The 12,721-nt window shown below is 43.6% G+C and overlaps 1 protein-coding gene across 5 annotated transcripts in view; it reads right to left on the bottom strand.

Annotated features, from left to right (window-relative positions):
* Positions 1–5,356: 5,356 nt before the first annotated feature.
* CCDC13 (coiled-coil domain containing 13) overlaps positions 5,357–12,721 on the bottom strand; it is a 40,222-nt gene continuing 32,857 nt past the window's right edge. For 3 of the 5 annotated variants that reach the window (XM_045007495.1, XM_045007496.1, XM_045007497.1), the window contains exons 14-16: positions 10,884–11,038; positions 8,040–8,154; positions 5,357–7,315 (exon numbers count right to left, since the gene is read on the bottom strand). In XM_045007495.1, coding sequence (XP_044863430.1) covers positions 7,156–7,315; positions 8,040–8,154; positions 10,884–11,038 — 430 coding nt within the window. In that variant the 3' untranslated portion in view covers positions 5,357–7,155. The remainder of the gene's footprint in view (positions 7,316–8,039; positions 8,155–10,883; positions 11,039–12,721) is intronic. The other 2 variants (XM_045007498.1, XR_006577370.1) reach the window with 2 other exon arrangements.

Consider the following 12,721-nt stretch of genomic DNA (forward strand, 5'->3'; position numbering starts at 1 on the left):
GTGCCCCGGGCTGGCATCCTGTTTATCATGTATATCAACGCTTGTTTGCAGAAACCACATTCCTTCCTTTGGAGACCATGGTGTGAGCTGGAGTTTGATTTCAAAGGGAACAGGACTGGCCTGGTGTGCAGGGAGTTTGCATGTTTCCAACAGTAAGTATATCTACCCATGGCAAGCAAAGCAAGCAGTCATGGGGTAAGAGGGAAGGTGCTCTCCTGGATTGGTAACTGGTTAGAAGATAGGAAACAAAGGGTAGGTATAAATGGTCAGTTTTCAGAATGGAGAGAGTTAAATAATGGTGTCCCCCAGGGGTCTGTACTGGGCCCAGTCCTAGTCAACATATTCATAAATGATCTGGAAAAAGGGGTAAACAGTGAGGTGGCAAAATTTGTAGATGATACAAAACTACTCAAGATAGTTAAGTCCCAGGCAGGCTGCGAAGAGCTACAAAAGGATCTCTCAAAACTGGGCAACTAGGCAACAAAATGGCAGATGAAATTCAATGTTGATAAATGCAAAGTAATGCACATTGGAAAACAATCTCAACTATATGTATAAAATGATGGGGTCTAAATTAGCTGTTACCACTCAAGAAAGATCTTGGAGTCATTGTGGATAGTTCTCTGACAACATCCACTCAATGTGCAGCAGCAGTCAAAAAAGCTAAGAGAATGTTGGGAATCATTAAGAAAGGGATAGATAATAAGACAGAAAATATCATATTGCCGCTATATAAATCCATGGTACACCCACATCTTGAATACTATGTGCAGATGTGGTCACCCCATTTCAGAAAAATATATTGGAAAAGGTTCAGAAAAGGGCAACAAGAATGATTAGGGGTATGGAACAGCTGTCATATGTGGAGTGATAAATAAGACTGGGACTTTTCAGCTTGGAAAAGAAACAACTAGGAGGGGGGATATGATAGAGGTCTAAAAAATCATGACTGGTGTGGAGAACATAATTGTTATTTATCCCTTCTTATAACCCAAGAACTAGGGGTCGCCAAATGAAATTAATAGGCAGCAGATTTAAAACAAAGAAACAGGAAGTATTTTTTCCACACAACGCACAACCTGTGGAACTCCTTGCCAGAGGATGTTGTGAAGACCAAGACTATAAAAAGAGTTCAAAAAAGAACTAGATAAATTCATGGAGGACAGGTCCATCAATGGCTATTAGCCAGGATGGTATCCCTAGCTTCTGTTTGCCAGAAGCTGGAATGGATCATTTGATGATTATCTGTTCTGTTCATTCCCTCTAGGGCACCTGGCATTGGCCACTGTCAGAAGACAGGATACTGGGCTGCATGGACCATTGGTCTGACACAGTTCGGCCATTCATATATGGCATTTGTCTGGCCCACATCCCCATAGGTCTGGGCCCCTCACAGTCTCTAATGTGTTTACCCTTGCAACTCCCCTGGGAGTAGGGTTATCTGTTGTCCCCATTACAGATAGCGTCTCTGTGCCGCAGGTCTATAAGTGACTTGCCCAAAGTCACACAGGAAGTCTGTGGCAGAGCAGGGAATTGAACCCAGTGCTCCTGAATTTAAGGCTAGTGCTCTAACCACTGGACCAGCTTTCCTCACAGGCATAGTAGCTGTCCCTCTCCCTCTTATGCATCCTGCCTTGCCCTGCAGTGAATGTTGTTCTGTTTAAAGTGAGTCATTCCTCAGGAATAACAGTTCTCTCTGTTACCAAAAAAAAGACGGGAAAACGTTTAAACAAGAACTTTACACTCCACAGGCGCCTGCCATTCAGGTTCCAAGCCTTTGGCTCGAAATGGGAGCAGTGTGGGGATCTATTCAGGATTTATGTACCAGGACACCATCCTATCCTGTGGGAGCAGCAAGCTTTACAAGCTACCATGGCAGAGGTGAGGATGACAAGAGAAACCCAATACTTCTCTTGGCCTGGTCGGAGCTTAATTTAGAGCATGGTGGCTCGGTTACAGTTTTTTCCATTTGCATCCTCGCTTCATTCCTCTTGTGAATATAGCAACTGCCCCCTGCTTGTGCAGTGGCAGCAGCTGCTGCGTTGGCTGCAGTTTGGTCTGTAAATGCAATATGAACTCACATGCATGGAGAGCCCCAACTTTTCATCCCTAAATTACCCGATGAGGTGGGCTAAAGCCTGCAGCCCTTTTCCAGGCAAAACGTCAGCAGAAGTGCCTAGCCTGCTACTGAACAAATGGAAGATCTCTTCTCTTCCACTGTGCCCACACCTAGGCCTCGCTCAAATCCCCCCCGCCTAGGGGATCATGTGGTCCCTTCTGGCCCTAAACTCTGGGAATACAGGTCTGTCGCATCTTAGGCGCATTTAACATGCGCAATTTCAGCTTTACGCCGTTGGCAAAAACAAGAAAAAAAGAGAAAAATAATTTAAATACTGTTTCCGTAGTGCGGGCGATTCCGCCTGCCCTTACACTCAATGTAATTTTGACTATACGCGATTTTTGCTTTACGCGCTGACTGCGGAACGTAACCCCAGCGTAAGATGAGACGGACCTGTACACCTTTTTCCCTAGTGTGGCTGCATCCTTTTGGTGAGCTGGTTTACAGCAGTTGTTTTTTGAGGTAAGAACGAACTTGGAGGAACAAACAGCTCAGCTGCTGGTGAGAATCAGGGTCTACAACATAAGCACTTACATAGAACCTACATGGCTCATTTCTCTATTGCCTGAATCTGGTGTCATCACTGACATCAATGCAAAGTAAGCAGCTCAGTGATTTGATAGTGTTTTACACTCACTGTGCACTGGTGTGAATGAAGGCACAAGGTGCAGGGCAACGGGCAGTCAAGCCCTAGTTTCAGAGCAATGTGCAAATGTGAGTCAATCCGGGCAACACGTGTGTGTGTGCTATAGACAGCATATAGCTATAGATGAGGGACCCAAAGCAGAAGTCATATGCCAGAGGCCACAAAGAGAATCTAATTCAGAGCTGGGCTGAGACACCAGGAGGTCCTGGGTTCCTGCCTTCTGCTCAGACCATGCTTCTCTCTAATGTGATGCAGCAAATTCACAAGGTTCCCCAACAGAGAAGAATTACTGCTGAGTGAGTTACACCCGCTATTTTACCTTGGATCTGACTTTTTCTTTAAGGCGTATTGGGGTACTCTTTATAAAAAAACCCAAAGTATTTGGAAAAAATGCACATCTGCAAAACCCCGTCTCCCCATAACGTATCCCCCACGTTCACAAAAGGGACACAAATGTGCTAAATGAAAGTCGTCACAGTTCAAAGAAAAGGTTTAAATAATAAAACATTAGGCTGTGTGTTCACGGAATATGCTTACAAAAGCACATCGCTTCACATCAAACCATCTGCTGGAATCCTGCAGCCCTCTGAGCCATTCCACAACTCCGTACGTAGCTTGGGTGAGCTTCACAGCAGTTCTGGTGTGAACCCCACTACCGAAGCACAAGGAAAGGAGGCAAACTCTTAGGAACACAAACCAGAAAAGGAGCCAACTTGCCTCTTGCGTGCACTGGTTTTACATGCCGACTTCTGTGGAAGGTGCTCCTGATTTACATCCCAGTGTAAACGAGAGCAGGATCAGGCTCAGAATCGCTAGAAGCAAGGTACAGGCTTAAATTTAGCACCCAGCCACATGGCAAGGTTTCTGCATCTGAAGAGCTCTTGCTACCACTCAGCAAACTTTCTGGGTTTCTTTCCCCACTGTTGCAGATTCCCAAAATAGCAGAGTGTGTGCAGGAATGACTTCTCCTCCCACCTAATTCTATGTAATCATTGCCAGAGTGGAAATACACACATCCATGGCAATCTAATGGGGGTTTGGTACAATATGATTCAGCCTTCATTATCCAGACCTCCAGCTGTTCAAAATACCATTAACCAAAAGGGCTGTCCCCCCCGTGTTTATGATGGAACCTAATAATGTTGTCAGCTGTCCAGACCTTTCATGACATTTGGATATGGTAGATTGTACGTGTTGTTGTTTTTAGGAGTCACAGGTGGCTCCATGATTTGCAGCACCACAAGCTCTCACAAGGGGGAGAATGTAGGCCACAAACTGCCTCTTTCTTAGATTCCATTGCTAGAATGAATCTGGCCTAGCGTTCTTGCTATCCAGTCTATTCCTGCTGCCCAAGAGGGAGATAAAGCCAGCTCATAAGATGCAGAGCTTCCATGGGCTTCTGGGGCCCCAGAAGTCATATGCTTTGGTCAGGCTAAAGGCTACCCGTATTCAGAGTGGGTTCCTTTTTAAATACAGAGGGATTTAATTCTCTCACTGCTGGCTCACTATGTATCAGATGCACTTTACTCTAGAAAAATTAGACTGATCATGGCCAAATAATTATAAATGGCCACCCACATTGCACCAGTAAAAGAGACATTGTACCCGCAGCTGGATATTTGACGTTATAAGTCCGATCTAATATCTCATTGAAGAATAACACGGCCAGAAAGAGTTAATTAACTCAGACTGACCTAACCCATGGGTGAAACTTAAGGACTGGTTAGGAAGATATGTAAACGAATAGAGCTTTGAAATGCAGGTCTGCGTTGTTAGAGATCTCAAGGGTAGATGTTTGCTCAGGTCTTGTGATGTAAGCAAACAAGTCTTGTCTATTGCTATAACTTTAATTCAAAGATCAAAAAAAGAATATTAACATTTATGATGATACTTGAGTAAAATGGTATTATTGTCTATGTGTCTCTTTGAAGGTTGCGGTAACCTGTATCTGAACTGTTTAATGGATAAATTACCCTGTGCTAATTGCCAGGATGTCTGGAAGGAGAGTTAAGCCTATTGTTTTCTCAGGCCAAAAGGCTGCTGGAAATGTATAAGAACCCTGGGACACAATCCTACTTCATCTCAGATCTGCTTTGGGTTTCAAGAGGGGGAGACCTTAAGCCATAAGGATGGAGATCCCTAGTCATTGACTGGAGTCAGCCTGAATATGGACATTGGACTATAACCTATGGACTACTTCTAAAAGGACTTTTGGCAACTACAAGCTCACCTCTACTATGTATCTGAACCTCAAGAATTGAATTCAAGTCTGTTTGTATATTGATCTTTTAACCAACACACTCTCTCTTCCTTTTTAATAAATTTTAGCTTAGTTAATAAGAATTGGCTGTAGCGTGTATTTTGGGTAAGATCTAAGTTATAATTCGACCTGGGTATGTGGCTGATCCTTTGGGACTGGAAGAACCTTTTCTTTTATATGATAAGATTTTCAGTAATCATCATCATATCTGACAGGTGTGTCTGGACGGGGGCCTGAGGCTGGGCACTTTAAGGGAACTGCAGTGTTTGGACTTATAAGTAACCAGTGAGGTACTGTAGAAGCTGTTCTGTGCTGGCTTGGTAAACCTAAGTATTGGAATAACCACCAGCCTCTGGGGTTGGTTTGCCCCGTTCTGTTTGCAGTTCACCCTAATTGAGTGACCTCACCTGGCTCCCACGGGCAGCCCTGTCAAACACCAGTAAAAGAGACATTGTACCCGCAGCTGGACATTCTTGGTGGTCATGTCTGGAAATCTGACTCAGCCTTGTGGGACCAGATACTAAGCAAGTATAAACTGGCATAGCTCTAGTGGCTTCGAGGGAGCTACACTGACTTATGCCACCTGAGGATCTGGTCCAAGTTATTTAAGATCAACAATACATGCTGTTGGCACACTGATAAGAACTTGTATTTGTTCTTCTTGGAATATCCTCTCTAGGTCTTTGAGTTGGGGAAAAATGGGATTCTCCCTAAAGCTGAGCTCTCCTCATAGGGTCTGCAACCTTTAGGGAACTCTGGAAAATTCTCTCAGGGGTGAGTTTTTGATGCCAGCCAAAAGATCTGGAGACCAGAGGCTAGACTCTGATCTCACTAAATCTGGAGTAACTGCATTGCCTTCTTTTGTTACTCCAGCCTTACAACAGGGTAAGTGGAATCAGAACCTGATCCCAGGATGAAGAAGTGAGTCTGTAGCCTGCTTCTGAAATGCATGATGGTGAATCCTCTTTTCACCTACTGTTCTGGATAGCGTTAGACAACCTTCATGCCCGTGGAATGAAACACTTAATCAAAATGAGACGTGCAAGCTAATGGGAAAGGGAAGAGAAGCTGCTTTTAAGAAAGGCTTTGAATGTTAAGAAACAGAGCAACGCCCTCCAAAAGCCACTTAATACTCAGTTCCCATGCTCCGCTTTTGCTGGCAATCTCTTCTGTTGGCTCCATGCTGGCAGGCTGCCTGTTGATGCCTAATTGGCTTGCAGCTGATGTCACTTGTCTTGCTGACTACAGTGCCAGGCTACAAGGATACTGGAGAGAGACACTAGTCACTCCTAGTCACTTTAATTAGAGGGACACCACCAGTGTGGTTGGTTTTTTTCAGTGTCTTTGCTGCTGTTGATTCCAAGAGAGACCAAGAGCTGAACTGCATGGTAAATGTGTGAGAGCAGCAATACGGTTCTTCAGCTGAGGCCCAGAGCTAGCAGAGATTACTCTGAAGCAAGTCTGACTGATCTTAGCGGTAACCTGCAAGCCCCACCTACCTGCGGAAGCAATCCTGCCACAGCCAACACAAACAGAGCACTCAGAGCCTAGGACAGGCAAAGAGCAAATTCCATGCCAAGTTCATTGCAGACACTGGCAAGCAGAGCTAACCGACCTGTTCAGCGCATGGGTACCACAGTGATGAGTGCTATTAAAAAAATCCACCTTAGATAAATATCAGTGTGCTGCTTCTGGCCACTTAAATTAATTAAAGAAACTTAGCTTTAGCCCCCCTGGTTTCATAAAGCAGAACTTGAGGATGAACTCAGTATGGTGAAAAATATCCTATATTTACACATAAACAGAGTAGCATTCAGATATAGGGCCTGATTCAACAAACTCCCACTGCAACCCATGGGAGTTTTGCCCATATTAGGACTCCAGCATTGACGCTCCATAGTGTGCAAACAATTGCATGGACAGTATTAAAAGGTTACGAGAACCCATTTCTTGCTGACTCTTACCGCCAGGAATTGGCTGAAATATTTCTCACCCTCTCCTGCAAGTGCTAAGGAAATAAAACAATCTGGGGGAATAGCTACATGACGACACCTCGGCTGCATTTCAAATCACTGGCGCCATCGTTGGATTCCCGCCGCTGCACTCTAAAAGTATTTTGAATGTCCTGCTTTAATTCTTCTCTTGCTTCTGCTGCCTCAAAGCTTGTAGGAAGATCTCCTTCACCTGGCCCATTGTCTCTTGGTACAATTTGAAGTCTTCTTCTTTCATGTTCACAGTGCTCTCCAGGGCGGTCTTCAAGGCTTCATTCTCATCCAGCTGGATCGTAAGCCTATGTGAATGCAAAGGGGAAATTTTCATTCCAGCTGCGGCGTGCTGGAGCAAACGGGAACTGTGCATCAGCCGCAAGGATAGAGACACATGCTGTCTGGGAATCTTACAACAGGAGTGAGAAATATCAGGCTTTTAAGCATTTGTTTTCCATCCCCTTGATACAAAGGGGGATATTCTGAAGTCAGGATTCTTTACCCTGATATCGCCGAGAACTATTTTGCCAGTGACAAACATCCAACTTCCATTAACATGCATCAGATCAATGGGTAATAAAAGGCTCCTTTCTTCTTTGTGGTTTATGTCTACCTAGCATTCCTGAATTTGTGTTCGTATAATTAGTATGAGATTTTAAGCCTCTGATGCCAGAAGCTGGGAGTGGATGACAGGAGATGGATTACTCGATAATTGCCCTGTTCCGTTCATTTCCTCTGAAGCATCTGGCCCGGGCCACTGTCAGAAGACAGGACACTGGGCTAGATGGACCATTGGTCTGACCCAGCATGGCCGTTCTTATGCTGCTGTCAGAGTCCCGCCAACGAAGACAAAAGCACGGGGTAAATCAGAGAAGCTCCACTGGAGCAGATTTACACCAGCTGAGGATGTGGCCCAGAGAATCGTGACCCTAAAAGTGGGGTTGGTTTAATCTACATGAGGATGGGCTAATTTCAGCCCCATTTCAAATAAGTTGAAAGTGATACAGAACATGAAAAGAAAAGCCATACCTTGTAGTCAGTTCTTCTATCTGAGATTTTAGTGGCACCTCTGAGAGCTGCGCTGCAGTGAGATCTTTCCTATCGCTCGCAGTCAAGGTATGTCTGGAGCTATTTGCAGACTGACCTGTAAATTTAATCACAGCATGGAGTTCTGTTACGGGACAAAGGCAGTTCTTTGCAGTCAACAGCACACGGCTTTACCTTAGAACTCAGGAGATGGAGGATAAATAACAGGAGAGCTTTGGTCAGTCTGAGCACATGCATTCATTTAATGTAAACACATAGGGCAGATTTCTGTAATCTCCTTTCAGGGAAATTGTAAACATGATCAGTGGTGAGTTGAGTGGAGAGAGAGAGTGAAGGAAGAATAAAATTATTCTATATAAAATAATGTGCAAGTGTCCAAACCCCTGGAAGGTGTGAACGGAATGTGATTATTTTTTAAGCTTATCTTGAAACTGTATTTCACTCAGTACTACAGTGACTGGTGCTCTCTAAATATCCGAGAGAAATCAATATTGGTGTGTTAAACACAGAGACCGGCTTCATAAAGCACTTTGGGATCTTCGCAATGAAAGCAATTATGGCATCAGTTCAGGAAAGTACTTAAGCATGTGCTTAAAGTTACATGCTTTCCTGAACTGGGGCCTGTATGAACATGAATGTTCCCAACAGTTAAAATAGACAGGAAAACTCATTGCCAAAGCAATTCTGAAAGGTGCTAGGTCTTGATCCTTCCTTTTGGAAGTGCAGCAAATTGGTGAGTGGGGAGGGAAGTAAAATACATGAAAAAAAAATGGTTACATTGCCCAATGGAGAAGGTGCCTTTGTCCTGCTATCTTATCTTAGAGAACTGATCAGCAAACACGACAGTCATTACCTATATCCTCACTGGATTTTACTCAGCAAACTGCTCTCCATTTTTTTTTCTTTGAACAAGGAAAACAAAACAAAAACAGGAGCAATTTTCGAGACAAACAAATGTGTTGCTTTTGTATTATACCAACAATGCTCTGCTAGCACTAGTACCTAAATTCTCTGCCTGTGAGAGAATAAAAACATTAACATTTACAATTAGATCAGCCCTTCCCAATTAAGCACTTTGAGAAAGGAAAGGGAACATTAATGGGTACTGTAGTCTCTCTTTTATGCAGTTGGTTTTCCTGAATTATCTGGCAGAAACGCCATTAGGAGAAACTAAGTTCTCCACTAAAGGGGTATTTTTAGGATTTGTCGATTTGCTGCTTATAGAAACTCCAGAGTGTGTTGAATCACTAGGAGGGCCCAAGAACAATTTGAAAACAAAACAAACAAACAAGAAAAACAGACTCTGGTGAATAGGGTTGCAATCCATTCAGGTTATGGACTTAGACCCAGAGCCTTAAAGGTATTTTTAGGGTCCCTGTTCCCATTGATTTCAATACCTTTATGTACCAATTCCTGTCATTTAATAGCAATGATACTAGTCTTTATTTAAACAGAATGCTGATTTGATCCCAAAGTATACAGTGATAATGAGCTAACTTTTAATATACACAGAACCTTTCATCCCAAAGTGCCTTGCAAACTGATATACATAGGCTGTGCTCCATCCAAGTATGAAATGCCGACAGCTCTGGGGTGAAGCACAGAACCGGTAACATAGCACAATAACTGGATAAAATAGCTTAGGACAGGAAGAGCAGATTCCATCTCTATTTGTGACTGCAGGGGAAATTTAAGTGGGTAGCATATAGTAATATATCTAAGGGCACCAGTGGTCAGGACCTCTGTTTTATATCTCCTCTGACAGACAGCCCCTTCAGCACCACAATCCACTCTAATAGTTTATGGAGACATGGACTCAGAGGGAAAAGAGCGACATCCAGTGAATAACCAACACCACTCCCTGCATCACATAGACGTGCCGTTTAGAGCTCTCTCAGCTAAATATGGACCTGACCAAGTACACCACACTCAGATCAGATGAACTGCAGAGAAATGTGCTATGGCCGCAGTAGAATCTCTCCCTTCCATCAAAACCAAGCAAACTACTCCAGGCCTAAAGAGCAAAAGGAAGTGTGTGTAGGGAGAGAAGAGAGATGGACAATGTCCAGTGAACATAATGAACCAGTTAGGCAAGAAGGAGAGGAGTTCCTTACCAAAGAGACGTTCTGATCCCTGGTAACATCCTCTATATATTTCAAGTATGTACAAAAAGGGAAACTATTGTAAAAGTTTCCATAAGAATATATATAGTTTTATTGTTTTTAGACATTTTATAGGATTAGTCCATAAGCAATAAATGAATCTAATCAAGGAAATAAAAATTTTACAATCCACAATGAGCTTTGCTTCTTTAACTATGTTAGTGAGGCTTTCAAATTTATAGCAGCAGATTATCATGTTTTAGTGGTAATAAATGACACAGGATCTAATTATTTCAAGACCAGCAATAGTTTTTCATAGACACTGACAGGCCTTAAATTGGGATGTATCATTTAATTCTGTTCTCAATTTAACCTTCAGCTGAACCTTTCAAGCAAAAGCGCAGAGAGAATACAGTGCTAGAATTGGTGGCAGTGCATAGCAGCTTCAAGTTTCTTCTGTAGGCCCTGATCCTACCAAGGCTTGCATACTGTGGGTGAAATCCAGGCCCCACTGAAGTCAATGGCAAACTCCCCAAGCGGGGCCAGAATTTCTTTGTTAGTAGTTCCATTGGCTTCAACAGAACTGAGTGCATGAAGTTAAGCACACGTATAAGTCTGCACAAGCTCGGGGTTCTAGATGTTATTCACATCTCCTGGCTGCCAAATGTGGAAGCTGACTAGGTGACACACTCCCTGGCACTCCCTATACCATGCCGCTCCTCACCTGTTTTGTTCCTCGGGAGGGGTTTCTGGCTGTTTGCATTCTTCCCTGCATCCATTTTCATTTTTTCAAGATGCTGCTCCAAAATGACTGATCGACGTCGCTCTTCTTGAAGCTTCTTCTCAGCTTCCAAAACTTTATCACTGCTTTCGACCACCCTGATGTTCAAAACAAGTGGTTCGATTTTTTATACTCAGGCTATCAGGACTCTCATACTGTCCAGTGTTAGTTTCAAATTCTGCCCTTGGATGCACAGCTCACAATAAGATGAATGGATGCATGCACTAGTCTCCCAAGGGCAGATATTCCAGATATTCGTCCAAAAGGCATCAGCCATGTTTGCAAGATGGAGTTAGCTAATGAGCATGGGGTTCAGTTATACATTCTAAAGAATTGTTTTACTGATGGAAGTTGCCCAGGTCCCTCAGCAATGGACACCACTGTAAGCTTCCCATACAAATAACCACTGATGTTGCAGGTTGTTGATGGCAGACCAATAATTGTATCAGTAACAAACTGCTTCTATTTTTAATAAATTGGACTAGCATAGAAGCAAAGTAGTAAAAATGGTCTAACAGCATTATCTGATATTTACTTGTTCTGGTCTCCTATGTAAATAGCGAAGATTTCCACAAGCAACTCCTTGAAATGAAGAGAAACTCATAGCCTTTAAGGCCAGAAGGGACCATCATGATCATCTAGTCCAGAGCTTTGCAACCTTTCAGAAGTGCTGTGCCGAATCTTCATTTATTCACTCTAATTTAAGGTTTCGCGTGCCAGTCATACATTTTAACATTTTTAGAAGGTCTCTTTCTATAAGTCTATAATATATAACTAAACTATTGTTGTATGTAAAGTAAATAAGGTTTTTAAAATGTTTAAGAAGCTTCATTTAAAATTAAATTAAAATGCAGAGCCCCCCAGATAGGTGGCCAGGACCCGGGCAGTGTGAGTGCCACTGAAAATCAGCTCACGTGCCGCCTTCGGCACCCGTGCCATAGGTTGCCTACCCCTGATCTAGTCAGACCTCCTGCATGCTGCAGACCACAAAACCTCACTGACCCACTCCTGGATGTTGCCTTTTATTAGCTCAGCCACCAGAAAGTACTTTGAAAAAATGTGCATGGGACTGAAGGCAATGAGACACCATGAGACTTTACACAGCGATGGTATTAAGAATGCAGTCAATGGGCAGCATGCAGTGCTGAGCTGTTGAAGGTCATTCAGTGGGAACATGTCTTTACTTCATAGTTATCCCATGCAGCATTTTAAATGATTGATCAGAAAATCTCACACAAGACCACAGGAGCTGCCAAACTGCATCAGACCAATGGTGTATCCTACCTAGGGCTGTGGCTGATACCAAATGATTCATGAGAAGTTGTCAAAAAAACGGTTACTTACCTTTGTAACTGTTGTTCTTCGAGATGTGTTGCTCATATCCATTCCAGTTAGGTGTGCACGTGCCGCGTGCACGTTCGTCGGAAGATTTTTACCCTAGCAACCCCAGCGGGTCGGCTGAGCGCCCCCTGGAGTGACGCCATAACGGCACCGCATATATACCTCAGCCGACCCACCAGACCCTCAGTTCCTTCTTGCCGGCTACTCCGACAGTGGGGAAGGAGGGTGGGTGTGGAAAGGATATGAGCAACACATCTCGAAGAACAACAGTTACAAAGGTAAGTAACCGTTTTTTCTTCTTCGAGTGATTGCTCATATCCATTCCAGTTAGGTGATTCCCAAGCCTTACCTAGGCGGTGGGGTCAGAGTGAGACGTGGCGGAATGCAGGACCGCAGAGCCAAAGGCTGCGTCATCTCTCGACTGTTGGACCAGGGCATAG

The sequence above is a fragment of the Mauremys mutica genome, chromosome 2, assembly GCF_020497125.1.
Source record: "Mauremys mutica isolate MM-2020 ecotype Southern chromosome 2, ASM2049712v1, whole genome shotgun sequence".
Taxonomy (NCBI): domain Eukaryota; kingdom Metazoa; phylum Chordata; order Testudines; family Geoemydidae; genus Mauremys; species Mauremys mutica.